An 18,759-nucleotide genomic window follows, 5' to 3' on the forward strand; every position below is an offset into this window, starting at 1 on the left:
ATTAGATAAGACAGTTTGAATATTGTATTTCAGTAAACTTAGATGATACATTTGTATATTTGATATGAATTTAGAACATTAATGATAAATAATGAAAATTGTGTGTTTTCTTTCACATTTCGATTATTCAAATTACTGTCAAAAATATCTTCACTATTGTTTACAAACATATTATCAATATTTAATAATGTAATAAAAATATATACCTTCAAATAAATATAACACAAAATTATACATTTATCAAATATATTGTTTAGTAATTCCAGCCAATGAATTAAAAATAATTGATGATAATTGAATAAAAAATTAAAAAATAAATCTATTTTTTTAATTTATGATTCACTCTTCAAAGAGTTATAATTTTATATATATGTATATATATATATATATATCTAATTCAACTAAAGATAAAAAAGAATTGAGAATAATGAAATTAATCAGTGAAATCGGAGAATACAATAGCAAGTGATTATTTAAGATATTTAATTATAAAATACTTAGGAAGCGTGCCTAAATCAAGATACATTTTATAATTAAATACATATACTGTAATAGAAAATGTGTACTCCCAAAGCAACTAGTTACAATAAAAATTAATAAACAGTAATTTTCAGTTTCATTAATCAAAGAATGTTAATAAAAACTTTAACTCCTTAAAATTAAGTTAGTTTAAATATTTGACTTTTATTCTGAATATCTATTGTTAATATAAAAACACTCTTTTAAACAAACCTTTTTATTCTATAAAGCATGTAAAATTTTAAATAAAATATCTACTCTATATATATAAAATATTTGGCTTAAAATTGTCACAATGCTTTTTCATCAAAAAAAAAAAAAAAGAAAGAAAGAAATGGCAGCACTAGGAATTGACAAATAATCAGAAAATTTTTGAACAAGTGAACAAAGCCCTTGGGGCAAGTAGTACCCAATATATATGTATATAAAAATAAACATATACTAGATTTATATACCAAGGACTGCATAAATTTCTCCTATCTGTCTACCTATGGGCTGCAGTCTGAATCGCATGAAAATGGCTGGTACCCACCAGAGATCCCTCCAAATCCAGCACTCAAAGGACACTAGTACCATTGTTTCATGGATCATTTCAAAATCATAAGATGATAAGGCCAGGGCTTTGTGCAAGACTACTAAAGGAATCAAAATTTAACCTCTCCCATCTTTATTGATTGACGACTTGGTTCTGCTCAGTCGCTAGCTCTATACACTGTATACAGAGAAAAGTGCAACAAGATGTTTACAGATACACTATATGCAAAAAAGTAAAATTAAAATAGAAACAGCTGCACGGGAATGGGTGAATTTTCACAAAATTTTTGTTATGAATAGTCTACATTGGGAATAGGGGGCGAAGCTTCTTAGAAATAAGAATACAAATTTTAAACAAATTTTTATCAAATTAAAACTTCTTTATCATTAAAAAATTGTAATTTGCATTTAATTTCTTAAATTCTAAAATCAATCTTTGTTTTCCAATCATATATAAGAAACAATGTGGCCCAAGTTAGTTAACTGAGATATATTTTAAGAACTGAAGCAATTGAAATAAAAATAATATCCAGCTATTCTTATTCAGTTTTTATTATTCTTAATAATGATAAAAAATGTTTTCAGTAAGTGACTTTTGGGCCTTGTTATATATGTATATAGAGAGGATAAACTTAAAATTTTAAAAGGTTTTTTAATAAACCTTTATAATTCATAATCTATTAACATAGCCTAAAAGTTTTAATAATGTGAAGAATTATTAAAACTTCTTAAAACGTTTTAATAAACGATTTAATTTTAATATTTCTCTTTCCTGAATCTGTAATGGTATACTTTTACCATAGTCAATTTTTATAAATTATTCAATTGGTATTTTTTGTTACTTTTTAATTCATTTTATCTGTTATATTTCCTTGTGAAAATTCCATTACTCAATAAAGTTACAGACTGATTTTATTATAGCAGAACAAAAACAGACATAAATTTTTTATGGTTGTCCTTTAATATAGCAACGTGAGTTCACTTTGCTATCTATATGTGCTTTGCTATGACTGTATAACAACATAAAATGTGCTGAGAAGCCCTCTGTGGAATAACCTTCAGCTCTGTCATACTTTTATGAATGGATAGTACTGTACATTATCAAAAACATTCACTCAGTTATTTCCCCGGCATTAAAGCAACAGAGGGAAAGTATTTTAATTGGTCAAATTTTGACCCTCAGAGTTTTTGCATATGTTGACATTTTAAGCTCCCAATTTAAAAAACATCAAAAAAAAAAAAAAGAACAAAATTCTCTGTGTGTGTTTTGGCCAATATTTTGCTTTATATATCAAGAATTTTGACCAAAAATTTTGAATTTTGGCAGGAATATTTCTATATGTGGAGCATTAGCTATTACATTTTGGAAATAAGTCAAGAGGTAGAAAGAAAGATAGAGAGGGAGTCATATCTTGAGTAGGGTCAGACAGTGAAAATTTTACTCATTATTGGCATTTACTGTTTTTTTAAAAACTCACTCCTACCCCAAAAATAATGCTTTTGCTTTATTTTTTAGGTAGTTTAGTTTTAACTTGGGAAATAGGGAAAAGTCTGCCAAAATAAGAGGGGTGTGGAAGCACAGCAACACAAGTTTTTTGCCTAAAACTAGTGACCAGTGTTGATGAATATGCTGCATCCATTGTCATGGAGCAGGAACCAAGATGACTTTTCTTAGAGTTGAGGCTGCACCTAATGAATATACTTCAGAAATTGTTCCGCACACCAATGTAATATTTTCCACTTTCAGTTTGTCCTTCGGGGATAAATTCTTTGTAAATAACTCACTTGAAGTTGAAAAAATAATGAGCATTGTCTTTATGCAAGAATTTTCTATTCTGACTGTGCTTTTTGCTTTTTTGGACTCAGCTAAGTCATAATCTGTTGTTTGGTGTTGGGAATGTATGTGAAATACCAAGTGTTGTCTGCTATGACAATTGATTAATAAAGTTTAAACACAATTAAGTTTGACAATTGAGTTCAAAAAATTTTCATCCGCATCAGCCATGTTGACAAATTCTTGAAACAACACAACACATTAATGTTTTATTGTTTTTCATCGTATGATAGCAAATGGGGAATAAAATATGCACAAACTTTTCTCTTACCAAGATCTTGAGTTAACATGAACTTTGCTATATCTTGATTGATTATAGTCAATTGCTTGAGCACTTGAACTCCTAAAGTTCTGTTCTGCGCTAACAGTTTCTGGATTAGAGCTGCAGATTCACTTGTTCTCGATGTCCATGGACAACCATGTCTTGCATCATCATCATACAATGATTTCTTCACTTTTCTAAATTGCCTGTGTCACTCAAATGTTGCTCTTGATAAAGAAGCATCTCTAAACTTCTTTCAACAGTTCATACATTTCAAATGCTGATTTCTTGAGATTAATATAAATTTTAATTGAAGCTTGTTGTTTCATATCTGATTGTGACACCTGAGATTACCAAAACTTGCAACACTGTCCAATATTAAGCCAAACACATTGAAGCAAATTTCAGTGTTTGGCTTAGCATCAAAGTATATACTAACAAATTTCTTACTGTGGATTTTCCACAGTAAGATCAGTTCAGAAACTATTGTCACACTGTAGATAAATGCATTTATCAATAAATAAATATAAAAAGCTAACACAAATTTGATATTTAGAATTTATAAGCCGTAATGATAAAGCAAAATACCCACTTTTTTAATTTTGGAAACATTCAAGATATTCATTGGAGCTAAAATGTCAGTGGAATGTTGGATGAAAATCATAAATATCAGAGGATGAAATACATCTATAATTGCATTTTTAGATAGTTCTTAACCTAATTTTATATGAAATCAGATGTTTGAAATTGTTAACATTCATATTTAAATCAACTTCTTGCTAATTCAGAAATGGTGTCCTTATTCTGTTTTGAAATAGTTTAATTGAAAAATTTGATCTCTTCCTCGTCTTCAATTCCTTAATATCTTCATAAATAATTTTCAATAATAAATTCTGAACGTTCTTTTTAAACTAAATTTTATTAACCAAAGACTTAAGCTTGATTATTTACAGGCTTTAATTATACTAATCATTAAATAAAATTACATAATTTGACTTAAAATTGATTGGAACTATGGGTAAGACATCCCCAGTCATCTCAACAATTAACTTGTCAGGTAATGCATCTGCAACCTGACCAAAAGTTGCAGGTTTGAGTCCCGTTCTGAGTCAATCAAAATATTTCAGAATTTTATTCAATTTATAAATTAATTAATTGAATTAAATTATCAATCTTAGCACATATAATGACCTAACTGTCTATGTTTAGACCAATTCTTTATAATGTAATTTGGTTACTTAATAATTAGCACAGGTAACCTATAAATAATCTGACTATAATCTTTGGCTAATTGAATATTGAGCTATGGTTTATATTCAGTACCAAATTTTATGCTCGTTTAGATTTAATTAGAGCAAATACTTTAAAGGTTTTTACAGAAATTAACCACTGTAATTATAAAAATCATGCAATATTTGTGTTTAATTTACATTCATTGAGAATGAAAAAATCATTTTAAATGAAATTTTGTTTAGTTTTAAAAATTCAATAATATAAAATTAAAAATATATTAATAATTTAGATAAATTTTACAATTTTTGAAAATTAAACATAATTTATTTTATCATTTAGGTTTCTCATCCATCTGAGATAATAGAAAGCAGTAAAAATATTGAAGAGACAGTCATTGGAAATGAATTTAATGAAACATTAAACATGAATACCTCAGTGCCATTTACAGATTTAAATGGAGGAAATAGGCAACTAGATGTTCCTATAACTGAAACTACACTCAAGGAGAAACTAAATACATCTTTAAAAAATACATCACTTAATATTACTGAAAGTACTGTGTCTAAATTGGTTTCAATTCAGCATGACAATACAAGTCCAGCTTTAAATAACCAAACTGAAAAGACAGTAAATCAGTTACCACTTCCTTTACCACATATTATAAACAATAATAAAGTTAAAACAGATAATACAACAATTAATTCAACAAAATCAAGCAATGATACACATTCTATTAAAGTGTTAAATTATATAGAATCAGATTTGTATAAAAAACATAAAAATGTTGAAAAGATTCCATTAAATAAGGTTAGTTTTTAATTTTTACTCAAAAACATACTTATATATTTCCTACTTAAAAACATAATTGTTTCCTTTATCCTTTTCTACATTTAGTCCAGCCTAGTGAATTCAAACATAACTTCTGATCAGACAATAACTTTGGAATCTCCTCTAGATCAGCGTAATAATATAATTAAACTTGATAATTTAATAATAAATAGAGTGCCAAATATTAGGCATTCTTCATTTGAAATGAACGAGCAACCAGAATACGTCAAACCTGACTTACAGAATAACAAAGACATTCAATTCCAGAGAGAAGCTCCATTTGATAACGAAATCAATGCAAGCAGAATGGACGGAGATTATAACCAAGATCAGCAAATAGATAACAGTTGAGTTTTTTTTAAATTTTATCTTAATATAATTCTATATTTTATTGTTTAATATTTATTTTATATTTAAAAATGATCTGTTTACATGCAGTTTATTTATATTATTAACAATTATTGATTAATGAAAACAGCATTCTGTATATGCAGCTGTATTCCATTTACTTAATAAATTACATCATTTACATGACATTTGGCATATTTTAGTAATATGTAAATCTCACATATTTCAGTCATGGTTACTTTGTCCCTGAAATTTGAACTAATAAGGATTTCCTGTAATCTTTCTATTCTTAATGAAATATTAATTGTATTAATAAAAAACTGTAATATACAGTGGAACCTGGTTAACTTGAAGTCTCATTCACTCAAAGTCATTTTCTTTCCTTGATTGTCCAGCATATGGATTTACACGTTAAATCAAACTGGTTAATTCAAATTTGTTGAGATATTTAACTCAAATTTTAAGTTAATACAGTATTTTCATAAACTATTCAGAATTTTAATTTGATAGTGAACATTAATTAAATAAAATAATTAATGTTCATCTATCAAATAAACTAATCAGAAACTTTCTATGAAGCATAGAAACCACATACAACTAAAAATAAACATTATATCATGACAGTGGATAGGGAGGCTTCTAATGTGATACTGTAATTGCCATTCAAATCTGCTTATTTTCCAAACATATATTTTTTTTTGTTCTATTGTATGCCAATGGATTTTTGATAAATTAATTTATAAAAAAAACAGTTATAGTTCGATTCTACATAAAAATTTTAACCTTTGTGGCAAAATTTTTAAAATATCATAAAGAGTGGTGTGTTTGTGATAAAAAATAAAAAACAGATTGATTCTAGGCACAAAATATCACAGTTTAAACAATTCTTACTAAGCATTTAGGAGTAAACAGTTCAGCCATTCAGGAAAGCATTTCATTTGAGTAAGTGTTTTGAGTTTCTAGACAGCATTCAAAGGTTTACATTGATGCAACAATTCTACATAATACGGTCCAGGAAAGTATCATATTGATAGTTTATTATGAGTCAACAATAAACCAATGCACAAAATTTTGCTTTTTGTCAAACTTCCATAACTTGAAATCTTTTAACACAAAATCCAAACCTTTTCCTTACCAATTTAAGTTAATGAAGCTCCACTGTATAGAGTACAAAAGAATATTTATTACCAAGTATAGTATTTTGAATAATGATTTAATACTTGTAGTATTTCCCAAATTTATCTGATCATAATTACGCACTACATTAATCTTATCATTTTTTTAAACGAATGCAACTTAAGCAAAACATGCTACTGTGAAATGTTGATAGTTTTATTAATAATAATAAATTTAAACTCATTTTGCAACGGGGTAAGTTTTTATGATTTTTTTATGCAAGAAAGATTGAAACAAATTCATTAAGTTTTCAAAAATGTTTTCACTCTTACAAATATTAAACAATTGAGAATTAACAAGGAAATTATCAGTATTATAATAATCTCACTCATACTCATTGTTAACTGTACAGCTGCATAGTCAGGAAAACTGATAATTTTTCACGAGTACTTTGAATTAAAGCTGATTTACACAATGTGACTACCACTGATATTTTGTCACTCAAAACCTGCAATATCACAGATTTGCCTCATTTGATCACAAATTTGCAACTTATTGGCAACCTTGGTTCAAAAAGGTGCAACCATATCACAGAAAATTAATCTGCAGAATGTTTCGATCATTTAATATACACAAAAAAATCCATTGGTAAAATTTATTTTATAGTCAAACTTTAATAATTGCCCATATTATTGAACTGTTGTAATTTTTTTAATTTAAAACAAATTTTCTACAGTGGAATTCAATTTTTATTCTCAATAAAATAAAAATTTAATCATACAAAAACTATGAAGCAATGAAAAGCACTTAACTTTTCTAATAATTTAAAATGTTGTTTAATTAGTTTTTAAGAAATTGTTCAAGCTTTCAATAATTTGAAATTGTTTCAAACAATTATTGAAGGTAACAATTTAAATTCCATATTTATTTTTGTTCATTAATGAATAAGTTATTTATTTTGCAATTTTCTTGATTATTGTTGATGTTATATTAATTTCTTTTAAATAATAACTTTTCAGTGAGAGCTGATTATGACAATGATAGAAATATAAATAACATTCCAGAACGATCAGATTATTAATGTTTATATTGGGTATGTATGAAGTTTTATTTAAAAACTAAAATGTATTTTTATTTTATTAATACTTAAGCTAATTTTTTAAATATTTTTCTTATTTGCATAAAATTTTTGTTTTCTAACTTGCATCTGAAAACTTTTATGATACTACTTTCTTAGTATATTCATCAATATGTATTGTATATTTTTGATCTGAGATCAAACATTTGGTTAGTTGTTTTAATAAATTTGATCAAATACGTCTCATATTTTTAATATCTAATTGCATATGCACAGTATAGTTTTATTTTACATGGCAATTGTGTATCAACTGAAATATACAGGGTGTTTCACAATGTTTTGATGATTTCAAAGTTGAATAACTTGCATTAAAATTGCGAGATACAGCGATGGTGGTGCCCTCTATTAGTAGTGCAGACTGTCAACTTTCATTTCATATAGATTACTACGTAGTATTATGGCGTACTAGTCGAAGCAACATCGTGCGTTTGCAGTAGAGTGCTATTTTCATGTTGGCGAATCTGTTGTGCACGTGCAATGTGAATTTCGTAAACATTTTAAGATTCTGCCATGATATCCAATTCCTGCTCATGGAACAATATTGAATTTGGTAAAAAACTTCCGTGAAACTGCCAGTGCATCGAATCGAAAGTCAACCGGCCATAGGAAGACTGTACGAACTCCCAAGAACATCGAACATGTACATAGCAGTTTACAGAAAAGCCCTAGTCGTTCCTTAAGAAAATGTGCCCAAGCGCTGAAAATTTTGCTGGCATCCACTCGTTGCATATTATGGTATGATCTGCATTATCATCCTAACAAATTAGCCATGACATAAAAGTTAGATCCTGGAGATTATCCAAAAAGAAAAAGATTTGCTGAGGAGATGCTCGATAAAATCGAGAATAAAGAAATTGATCCTGATAAAATTTTGACGACTGACGAGGCACACTTCCATTTAACTGGCGCAGTGAATAAACAAAATTATCGCTACTGGGCTCCTACACATGATAATTCCAAGGCCTTCAAGAGAAGCCGTTACACGACAAGCGAGTAACCATATGGGCAGGTGTGGCATCATCAGCCCGTATTTTTTTGAATGAACTGTAAACACTGCCCAGTATACAGAGATGTTGAATACATTCCTAATCCCTACCCTTCACCATTGTAGACATCTTCGGTCAATTTGATTTCAACAAGATGGCGCGACATGCCACATCCAACAAGACCTTTGAAGTTCTCCATGAAGCTTTTGGCAACCGCATAATTTCCAAACGCGCTCGTTTCAAATGGCCACCTCGCTTGTCTGATTTAACTCTGCCAGACTTTTACCTATGGGGTTATTTGAAGGCGAGAGTGTACTCCGACCGGCCAAGAAGCTTGGAACAATTAAGAGATCAAATTCGAAATGAAATTTCCAGAATTCCTCCAGCAGTTACGAAAAATGTGTCCAAAAGCTGGGTGAAACGCCTGGAGTCTTGTGTAGCCGCGAATGGTCATCATTTGTCCAATGTAGTATTTCATAAGTAAAATTGAATAAATTTTGTACCTTGTGTAAAATTTTCAATTTTTTTTAGCGATTAGTTTGTGAGTTATTCAACTTTCTAATCATCAAAACATTGTGAAACATCCTGTAGAACAAAATTCCATATAAATTTTGTGCTTTACCTTAAATAGTTCCAGATGAGCACTTGCAATGAATACAGTTAACAGAAAAACATTAAATATGTTTAAATTGCTTTACTTACACTTTTGCTATAATGAATAAATTTTTAGTCCAGTATTTCTGAATATACAGAGCAAAATTTTATTACACCATATCAAGCACACTACTTGAAAAAAATACTCGAGCAAATGTTTTTTATGTATTGTATGATGCATACTTTGACACCAAACATGTAACTTAAGAGATCTTTTTTGACAGCTTCTCCAATCATGCTTCTCCAGCTTCTGACATTCCAAACATGAATGCTACGCTGTGGTGCCTGCTTGGTGTATATGTATGTTGAGAAAGTGAAGCTTTTAGATAAGCTTCACTTTCTCATCATACATCTAAACCAAGCAGGCACCACAGCGTAGCATTCATGTTTGGAATGTCAGAAGCTGGAGAAGCATGATTTTCTTAGTTTCAGTGGCACTAAGAGTGAGTCAAGCTTACTATTCATCTATTCACTATCTGTATATATCAAACTTACATAGAAAAGAGTATACCATATTAAGTTTATATTAATTATTAATCTAATAATAATATCATAACTAATAAACTAATGCTTTTATACTCAGAAATAAAATCAATTAATAATAGCATATTTTCACTTTACTTATTACTTATACTGTTTAGTATTGGAGAAAACATTAATAAAATTATTATTAAATTCAGGAACATGTTTTATCTTAACAAATATGGTTTCACAATCATGTCTGAACTGTGTCTGCTATGTAAAATTATTCTACGTTTTGTCTTTTTACAGAAAATATGTCTTAAGGAATGTCTCAAACATCTTTATAAACAATTCTTATTGTTTTATTATTTGTAAAAACATCCTTGTCTACATACATTACTATTACTGTAATCTCATGGAATGGAATATATTATTTATTATATAAATAAATATCTGTAATTTTTCAGTTAATGATCACTTTATTCTTATCAATTCCAAAGAATTCATCTTACTGATTTGCTATTCAAAATGTTTGGCATCTTTATGCTGTAAATAATAAAAAATGTAGATTGAGTTATATTGCTTAAATGTTTTAATTTAGTTAAAAAAAAAAAAAGGAAGAATTTGTCTCATTTTAAAATATATTTAAAGTGAGAAAAGAATACAGTAATACCCCGAACTTACGCGATAGGTGGGACCGAACGATTACCGCGTAAGTCGGGATATAATTTCGCATATAAATACATACAAATTATTTTTAATTGGGGCTAGAAACTAAAGGAAACCATAATTTAGAAAAAAATGTTTAATAAAATCTTAAATAATACATATGTATAACAAATTATATTATTAAAATCGTAAACCGAAGTTATTTTGATATAGAAGGCTTCATAAAATCTAACAAATTCGTCTGACGGCTCAAAGATTTTTTTTCTCCCGCAAAATTTCCTCATAGCATGCTAATAATTTTTTTATTTCTTGTTTTGTAGAAGAAATGCACTCTGTGCTGGAGTCTATATTTTCTAAAATTTGTAACCCCTTTTCATTTTTGTATCGAAGTCTTCAATAATGTTAACTTTACATTCCAAATAAAAAGTTTTTCTTTTTTGTTTAATGCAGAAGAATCAGTTCTACTTCGTTTGGATGACATAGTAGAGTCTCTCAAGTCTCTGTAGATATAACAAACACGGAAATAAATAACACATAATAAATTGTAGCTATGCGTCGATTCCGCACGACACGTCCGTACACATGTAAGCTGAACAAATAGTGTGGAGGGAGTGAGTAATCAAGAGTTGCATGGTGCTCAAACAAAAGACGAATCGATGAGATTTAAAAATCGCGTAACTCCGGGTTCGCGTAAGTCGGGGTAGCGTAAGTCGAGGTATTACTGTATAAGCAATTACAAATGAGACGCAGAATTTTGTTGTATACTCTAACATTTTATATATAAAGCTAAAATTACATCAATTATTGAAAAGCTTTAAGAATTTATGAAACAACTTTTGCTTTATGAAGACAACACAAATTGGTGAAAAGCTTAAATTTTTTAAACAGCCTCCATTTTGTGAAGATTGTTTTAAAAATTTTTAAAGCTTTTCACTAATTTGTGTTATTTTCAGAGAAATTGTAAATATTTGGAAATACAAACATATACTATATAATGGCAAACTTTCAAATTTATAAATTATAAATTATAAGAAATTCTCTAAACAATAAAGCAAACTTTGAATATTTAAAAAGAAAAAAAAAATTACCTTTTTTTGTCGTCTCAATTTCATGATTTCACGTATTTTATTTTTCAATTCACAAATTTTAAAAGGAGGGGCTATTTCAAAACTCACACTTTGGCAGCAGTCGTATAATTGCCCATATACCAGTATTTTCATATCTATTTATATCAGCTTCTTTAATATATTATAATTTGAATAATAGTTAAAAACACAGTTTACATATGCAACAAATTTTATTTTATATTAATAATTACTTCTAGTGATGATTGATTTTATATTACAGGATTCCAATCTTCATACTGAAATAAAATTTGCGTTTTTTATGGAAAAAATGTAAACAACTTTTATAAAACTATAAAAAAGTTTTACAAATGATGTAAAATAGGTAAAAATTGGCTTTATTTTATTATAATAAATGCAAATTATTTAAATAAGTAAATGAAAAGAACTAGTTAACATATAAAAAATATAAATAAAAATTGTATCAGTAGAAAATATTCTGATTTAACAATAATTTTCAGTGTTATTTAATTTTATAGCATATTAAGTTATCATCATCATTGTTAAAGTTTGTCACATAAACTTATAAATTAAAATTTTGTTTTGTTTTGTTTGTTGTTAATGTATAGAAATATTGCCATATTATAGTATTATTAATTTAATTTTCACAAGGAATATAATTAAAATTTTATGTTATTTGATAATAGATTAAAATATTTTAAAGAGAGAGGCATATACAGGAGAGAGATTTTTATTAAATTTACACAAACCTAATAAAGTGTTAATTTCAGAAATTTATTAATGTTTGCAAATTAAATAAATTACTTTCAAATCTTAAAATTAATTTGCATTTTCTTATGTAACTAAATATGAATTATAAGATTTGAAAAATTCTATGAACTTAATAAAACTATATATATATATCTGGCTCCTACATACTGTATATCCATGGACATCCACAGAGGGGACAAACTTGCCCTTGGGATCAAGTAAAAAAATTCCACAAATTTTAAAGTGATTAAGGTATGTTACCTTACATCCTCTTATCTCTGTTTTTGTCTTTTCATATTGGTGCAATACAAAAATCCCTTGATTAACATAGAACACGGTTAATTAACCACTCAATGCTATATATCAAAATTGCATTAATCAAATACAGAGGTACTGGTACCTCGGTACTTGATCTGAACAATCGCCACCCACTAGAACAAATTTTTGGTTAATAACAAATATTTTAATTTTAATAAACGAAAATAGCAAATTTGCCAACACCTAATTTGCTGATAAAAACATATCTATGTTAAGTAAAGACAACCATTAAAGCTGCGCTAATTAAATTTCTGCCGCATTAAAAAAGGGATTGCTGCAAATAATTTCATGCATTAATCAAATCCCACATTAAGCAAGAAATATCTGTATGTATTCTATAATATAGCTGTGAAAAAAACCCAGAAAAATTAAATAAATAAAATTAAATTTATTTACGTAATTATTTGTCTATAAGCTTGTCCCCCCTTGAAAATTTTCTGTGGACATCCATGTTTATGTCTATCATAAAAGTGTATTAAGATGGAAGATTCTACAGTAAAGTAAGATAATACAGTAATTTAATTCTAAATGTTAATTGCTATTCTAATGAAAATAATGTGTATATATAGTTTTAAAATGTTTAACGATAAATTAAAGATAAAATAATCATAAGATGTCTTCTGAAATAATTGTAAATAATTTTTTAAATGAATGAATCAAACTTTGACTCAATATTTAAATAATTTTTGTAAAAATTAAGATGTAAACATTTTTGTATAATAATATACTTATAATTGTTATAATTTTAAATAATTCAAATTAATATTATATATTAAATTATTTTTTGTATAATTTTGTATATTAAAATATACTCTGCCAGAAGAGAATTCTAATTTAATTGTAATATTGTAGATGCTATTTATTATGTAAATATATTTTAATACATTAATAATGATTAATTAAATTTTTGAAATGTTGACATTGAATAAATTTCTATTTAATTGTTTAATTAAAACTTAAAAAAAATTAATTTTAATTGGAATTTAAATAATAATTAAATAGCAATATGTTCTTAAATCAAAATTTGTGAATAAGCTTGGATTTACTTTAAGAAATAATTTAATTGTAATTAATTTCTATAAATTGTAAATAGAAATCAGATGTTTCATTCACAAAAATAAGAACAATGTGTACTTACGTATGCACTAAAAAAGAAGAAAAAATGTATGCACGTAAAAAGGTAAATATTAATTATAAATTAAAAAAAACTATGTATTAAGTATATAATATTTTAACAAATGTAAATAAATAAATTATACTTCTTGATGGTAAAAGTTAAATTGTAATTTAAATAAAATTTATAAATAAAAACAAGGAATAAATATAATAAATCTAGAAAACAGTTATTATTAACTAAAACAGTCCTTCTAGCCTTTTTCTGAGAAGACATATATGTGTAAAAGACAAGCCTGGCGCCAGGTATGAAAGATTTAGGCAGAGATTAATATTTTTTTTATTTCTGAATATCAATGGACATAAATCAATATGGAATGTCCCAACTGCTTTTTTGAAAGAACGTCGTCATAAATTTTGTGGCACCCACATTAAAATCTTTAGATATTTGTATGGATTGATATTTTGATTTTATATATTTCATTTTCAAAAAAGATTTGTTTGCAAAGATATGTAGAAGCAGAGATAGAAACTATCTTCTGTCTAAACTTCTGAAGACTTAAACGTTTTTCAGAAAATTTAACAAACTCTTTTTTTTTTAATTAAATTAGGTTTTTATAAAAATCATTTATATCACAGTCTATTAATTCTAGTTGACTTTTGAAAAGTTTATAAGGCTTTGAACTAGTTCAAATGTTGATGATAAAACATGACAGTGAAAAGTAGCTATGGGCTGGATAAATGGGCTTCAAGGGTCACAGGTTGAGACTCCTGGACGAAAACAAAAACAAGAAAAAATAACTTTACTATAATAAATGTAAATATTAAATTTTCTTTTATAATAAAATACAATGTGTTTTTATCATTTGTAATTAAAAGTGATAAATTAATAAATTTAATTATGATGACTAATGGAATAGATTATTCAAATTCATGTATGATTTTGCTGCAAAAATGTCAATATAAATTATTTATCAGAACTTCAAATTTTTAAAAAAAATTTGAAAGCTTCCATAAAATGGCATATTATAAATGTCATTTATGGTAGCTTTTTTCTAACCTTACACAAATAAAATGAAAGTACTTGCTTTAAACCTATAATTGCACATTTAGATTTTGCAGATAATGATTTTTAAAAGTAGCTTTTGTCTTTTGATGCAAGCGAAGAATGATTAGTGAGCAAGTGATGTTGGAGCTTGCTCGGAACCATAGCATTGTTTGACAATTTACGACCACATACCACGCACTCGGGAACAGTTTGATCATTTTCTGTTGTAAATGTAAATCAAAATTTTAAGAAGTCATCATTATACTAACGATGAACATTACATTTTTTGGTGGAGGAAACTTCTTTCATTTTTACTTAGACTGGGCTCAGGCTCATTAACCTGATTACTAACATCATCATTAAGCTTTCTTTTTCTTATCCATTTTAGGAGGTTCTTTTAAAACAAAAATAATTTTGCCAAAAATTTATTAAAAATGACATATCATATATTACCTTTAAATTCGTTTTAATTAAGTATGACAACACAATATTGTAGTATTGCACATGCGAAAGCAAATATATAAGTTGTAACCTAACCCAGAACTGTAATAGTCATGTGAATTGGTTCAGCCAGTCCCCACTAGGGGTACATTTGAAAATTCTAACTGGTAACACTGCAGTAACATTCAGAATCATATGACGATGATGATTTGACAAGTTCATCAAAAGAAGATAATGAACTTGTAGAATTTTTCTAACAAAGTGTCAGAGAAAAATTTATTTTTGTTTAGTTTATACTGTGAAATCAATAATTTCATAGCATTTGCTGGCTGTTTTCCATGCTGTCTTGCCTGATCTGAAATTTTGGACAATATGGCTTTCTGATCTTGGTTTCTTTGTGCCATGGAAACAAAATGTTGTTTTATTCCCTCTAAATTTTTAAAATCACGCCCACATTCATCACACAATACAATGTGTCCACCATCTTCTAATTTAATAGAACTACTGTGATCTCTTTGTCACTGTGGTTACTTTGGTAAGTATGCAGGACAACTGGTGACGTCATAAAAGTGATTTTTAAATGCAGTTGGTTATTTAGGTCACATTTTCTAAACACCTTGGAAAGTGTAACCAGTGTTACCGATAGTTACCAAACACAGTTTAGGAAGGTAAAACCGATTGAACTACTTGTCTGACTTTGCTTATGTATGGGTATTCGCAGTGGCAGCACACTTCAAAAATCTTGCGGCACACTAAAGTGCTGTGGCACAGTGGTTGCAAATCACTGATGTAGTATATCGTACTGAAGAGTTCGAAACTGATTTCACTGATTAAATCACAATTACAATGAAGAAAATGATTATCCACAATACACAAAATCCAAAGAAAATGATTCTCTGCTTGCTTCAAAGGGCTTTTGAGAATCATCTTTCTGTTACATCTCTGATATGAAGTCACACTTCATGTCATATTTGGATTTTAAGGTCAAATCCAGTAAATAAAGTTACAGGTTGATAAATTGCATCCCCCTTTTATCAAAGGTGGCAAACTGGAAGACGGGACCATGCTAGTACAATTCTAACCTCCAATGTCTCCAAGTACAGTACTTCTTGAACTCCTCCAGTTCATTCCTTTCAGCCTTTGTGAGGCAATAGCTGCAAAATAAAATTAAAAGTTAAGTATCGTTTAAAACAAAAATTGAATTCAAATGACATTCAATCTATGAGCAATTGCACTTATCCGAAAAGATGATTGTGCAAATGTTCAAAATGTTACTTGCATTGTCCATACCTTGATCCATTTTCCATTTCTTGCAACCACTAAAGCCAGGAACATGAGCATTTCTTTTCTTTAGCAGTTTCTTTAATTCTGGGTGTCCATTTTATCAGACATGTCTTCTGATAAAATGGTCTGGGTGGAGTTTATTTTGATCAAAGTTGATGTCCCCAATCTATATTTTGGCCTTGATCTCATCATAACCATATGAGCTAATTCACTTGTCAGTCTGAATATTTTAGACTGATTCCAATGGAGCTGATGTTTGCCCTTTTTGATAGGTTGGGCTTGATCCAAGGACTGAAGGAAGTTCATTGACTTGATGTCATGGATTCTCTGAAGAATTAGACAGAAATCCACTAGTTTCTGCATACTACAGCAATTCAGGTGGAATTCCACTGAATTCCAAATTCTCTGTGGGATGATCTCCCATCTATTCATCTCCCTGCACCTGTTTCCTTGCATGTCTTTGTCTGAAGATCTTATGCAAAAAACCCATCTTCTCTTTGCTCTTTAAAAATTGCAAAACAGCTAAGAATGCAAATGAAAGCCTGAGATAACAATTGAGAACAAAAAGTACTGTCAACAAGTATTAACAATAAATTATCAATTATTGAAATAAAAATTAATTTTTCATCCAGAAATTTCATTCTCCACTTCTTTTTCTGTGTTTGTTCAAGAAATCAAGAAATGTAAAAGAATATTTTCAAACTCATAACCTGAGAAAATTTATTTTTGCCAATTTTAGGAAGGACAGAAGTTTCAAGTCTTAGCTTATTCATTTATATGAATTATTTCAAATAATTAATAAAATTTTATCACAGAATGTAAAATTAAAAATATACAAAGTTTAGAAATGTATAAAAATGATAAACTTAATGTCTACATCTGATTTTATTTTTACAGTTTATCATTTAATCATTTGAAAAAATAATGCTTTATTTATCAGGAAATTAAGAAATACATCATAATAAATTAATATGTATTAATTTCAAGACAATATACCATTTTAAAAAATCATGCAAATTTTTTATACTATTGATACAAAAAGTGTTCACAGAAGCTACATAAATGACATAATAGTTTTGAACCTCATGCTACAGCTAAATCTTTGTATTACTCTGTATTAAGAAACATTTTAAATTTAAAATTAATATGCATTAAATGGAATTTGTACTTGTGACATTCTACCATAAAAACAGTAATTTTTTTTTGTTTAAGTTGAATATGGCTGATCCAGGCTTAATCAACTTTTTATGGATTTCTGTGATTGGATGTAAAAAATTTTATATTTTTCAAAATTAAAAAAAATAATACACATTCTAATAATTTATTAAATAATTTCAAAATATAAGAAATTACATTCTATATAAAATTTTCATACATACAACAACATTTGTGGACAATATTTTTAATAAAACTCTTGTTACTTTTATTTTATCTGATTTCATCATGAAAACTTTGATATCAAAAAGAAGAAATAATGATAAAAACTAATTTTCATTGCATTATGAGAAATATTAAAAGTGATTTTAATGTGAAATCTTATCAATACAGATCAGTCTTTAAAAAATATTTCTGTAATCTTGTAAATAGAATCCATAAAGAAATCTGAATTTGTTGTCATTCAAAATAATTTTCTTCTCAGCAAAATACTCCATAAAAATTCACAATGTGAAAAACATTGTATTTTATGAGTAATTAATAACATTGATAAAATTTCTTAAAAAAAAAAAAACTTCAAAAACTGCAGAGAGAAAAAGTTTTCATTTTCTTGATATGTATTATTAAAAAACTGTCCCAAAGTTGTTAATATCAAGTAATAAATTTATCACAAACAATTTGTCTCAAATGTTAAAAAGTACAGCATTTAAGGAAAACTGAAAAAATAAATAAATCTTTAAATATCAAATATTTAAAAAGTAACTAATAATATCTCAGAACAAATTATGAAGAATAAATATCAATATCTCATATACAAAACCTTTCAGAGGTTTTGTATATGAAAGCTTGTTTCAATTATTCTGAAAATATTTGAAACAACATTATTTATAATATAGTAAAAACATTTATAATGTATTTTTATGTGTAAATATAATATAATATACACTGTACATTATGCATATTATATGCCTAAATATTTATT

General features: G+C 27.4%; 1 protein-coding gene and 1 long non-coding RNA gene across 2 annotated transcripts in view; one reads left to right on the forward strand and one right to left on the reverse strand.

The window, feature by feature from the left end:
• The window catches only part of LOC136979547 (interaptin-like), a 29,927-nt gene extending 17,064 nt beyond the window's left edge, over nucleotides 1-12,863 (forward strand). The window contains exons 6-9 of the mRNA XM_067275554.1: nucleotides 4,722-5,189; nucleotides 5,277-5,556; nucleotides 7,694-7,767; nucleotides 11,931-12,863. Of these exons, the coding sequence (XP_067131655.1) occupies nucleotides 4,722-5,189; nucleotides 5,277-5,556; nucleotides 7,694-7,755 (810 nt within the window). The 3' untranslated portion in view covers nucleotides 7,756-7,767; nucleotides 11,931-12,863. The remainder of the gene's footprint in view (nucleotides 1-4,721; nucleotides 5,190-5,276; nucleotides 5,557-7,693; nucleotides 7,768-11,930) is intronic.
• Nucleotides 12,864-16,140: 3,277 nt separating this feature from the next.
• LOC136979494 (uncharacterized) lies at nucleotides 16,141-17,059 on the reverse strand. Its single transcript, XR_010881390.1, has 2 exons — nucleotides 16,629-17,059; nucleotides 16,141-16,492 (listed from the first exon to the last, which is right to left on the reverse strand). It is a non-coding gene; the product is annotated as an uncharacterized lncRNA (long non-coding RNA).
• Between the last annotated feature and the right edge of the window lie 1,700 nt (nucleotides 17,060-18,759).

The sequence above is a fragment of the Centruroides vittatus genome, unplaced genomic scaffold, assembly GCF_030686945.1.
Source record: "Centruroides vittatus isolate TY-2023 unplaced genomic scaffold, ASM3068694v2 contig_1157, whole genome shotgun sequence".
Taxonomy (NCBI): domain Eukaryota; kingdom Metazoa; phylum Arthropoda; class Arachnida; order Scorpiones; family Buthidae; genus Centruroides; species Centruroides vittatus.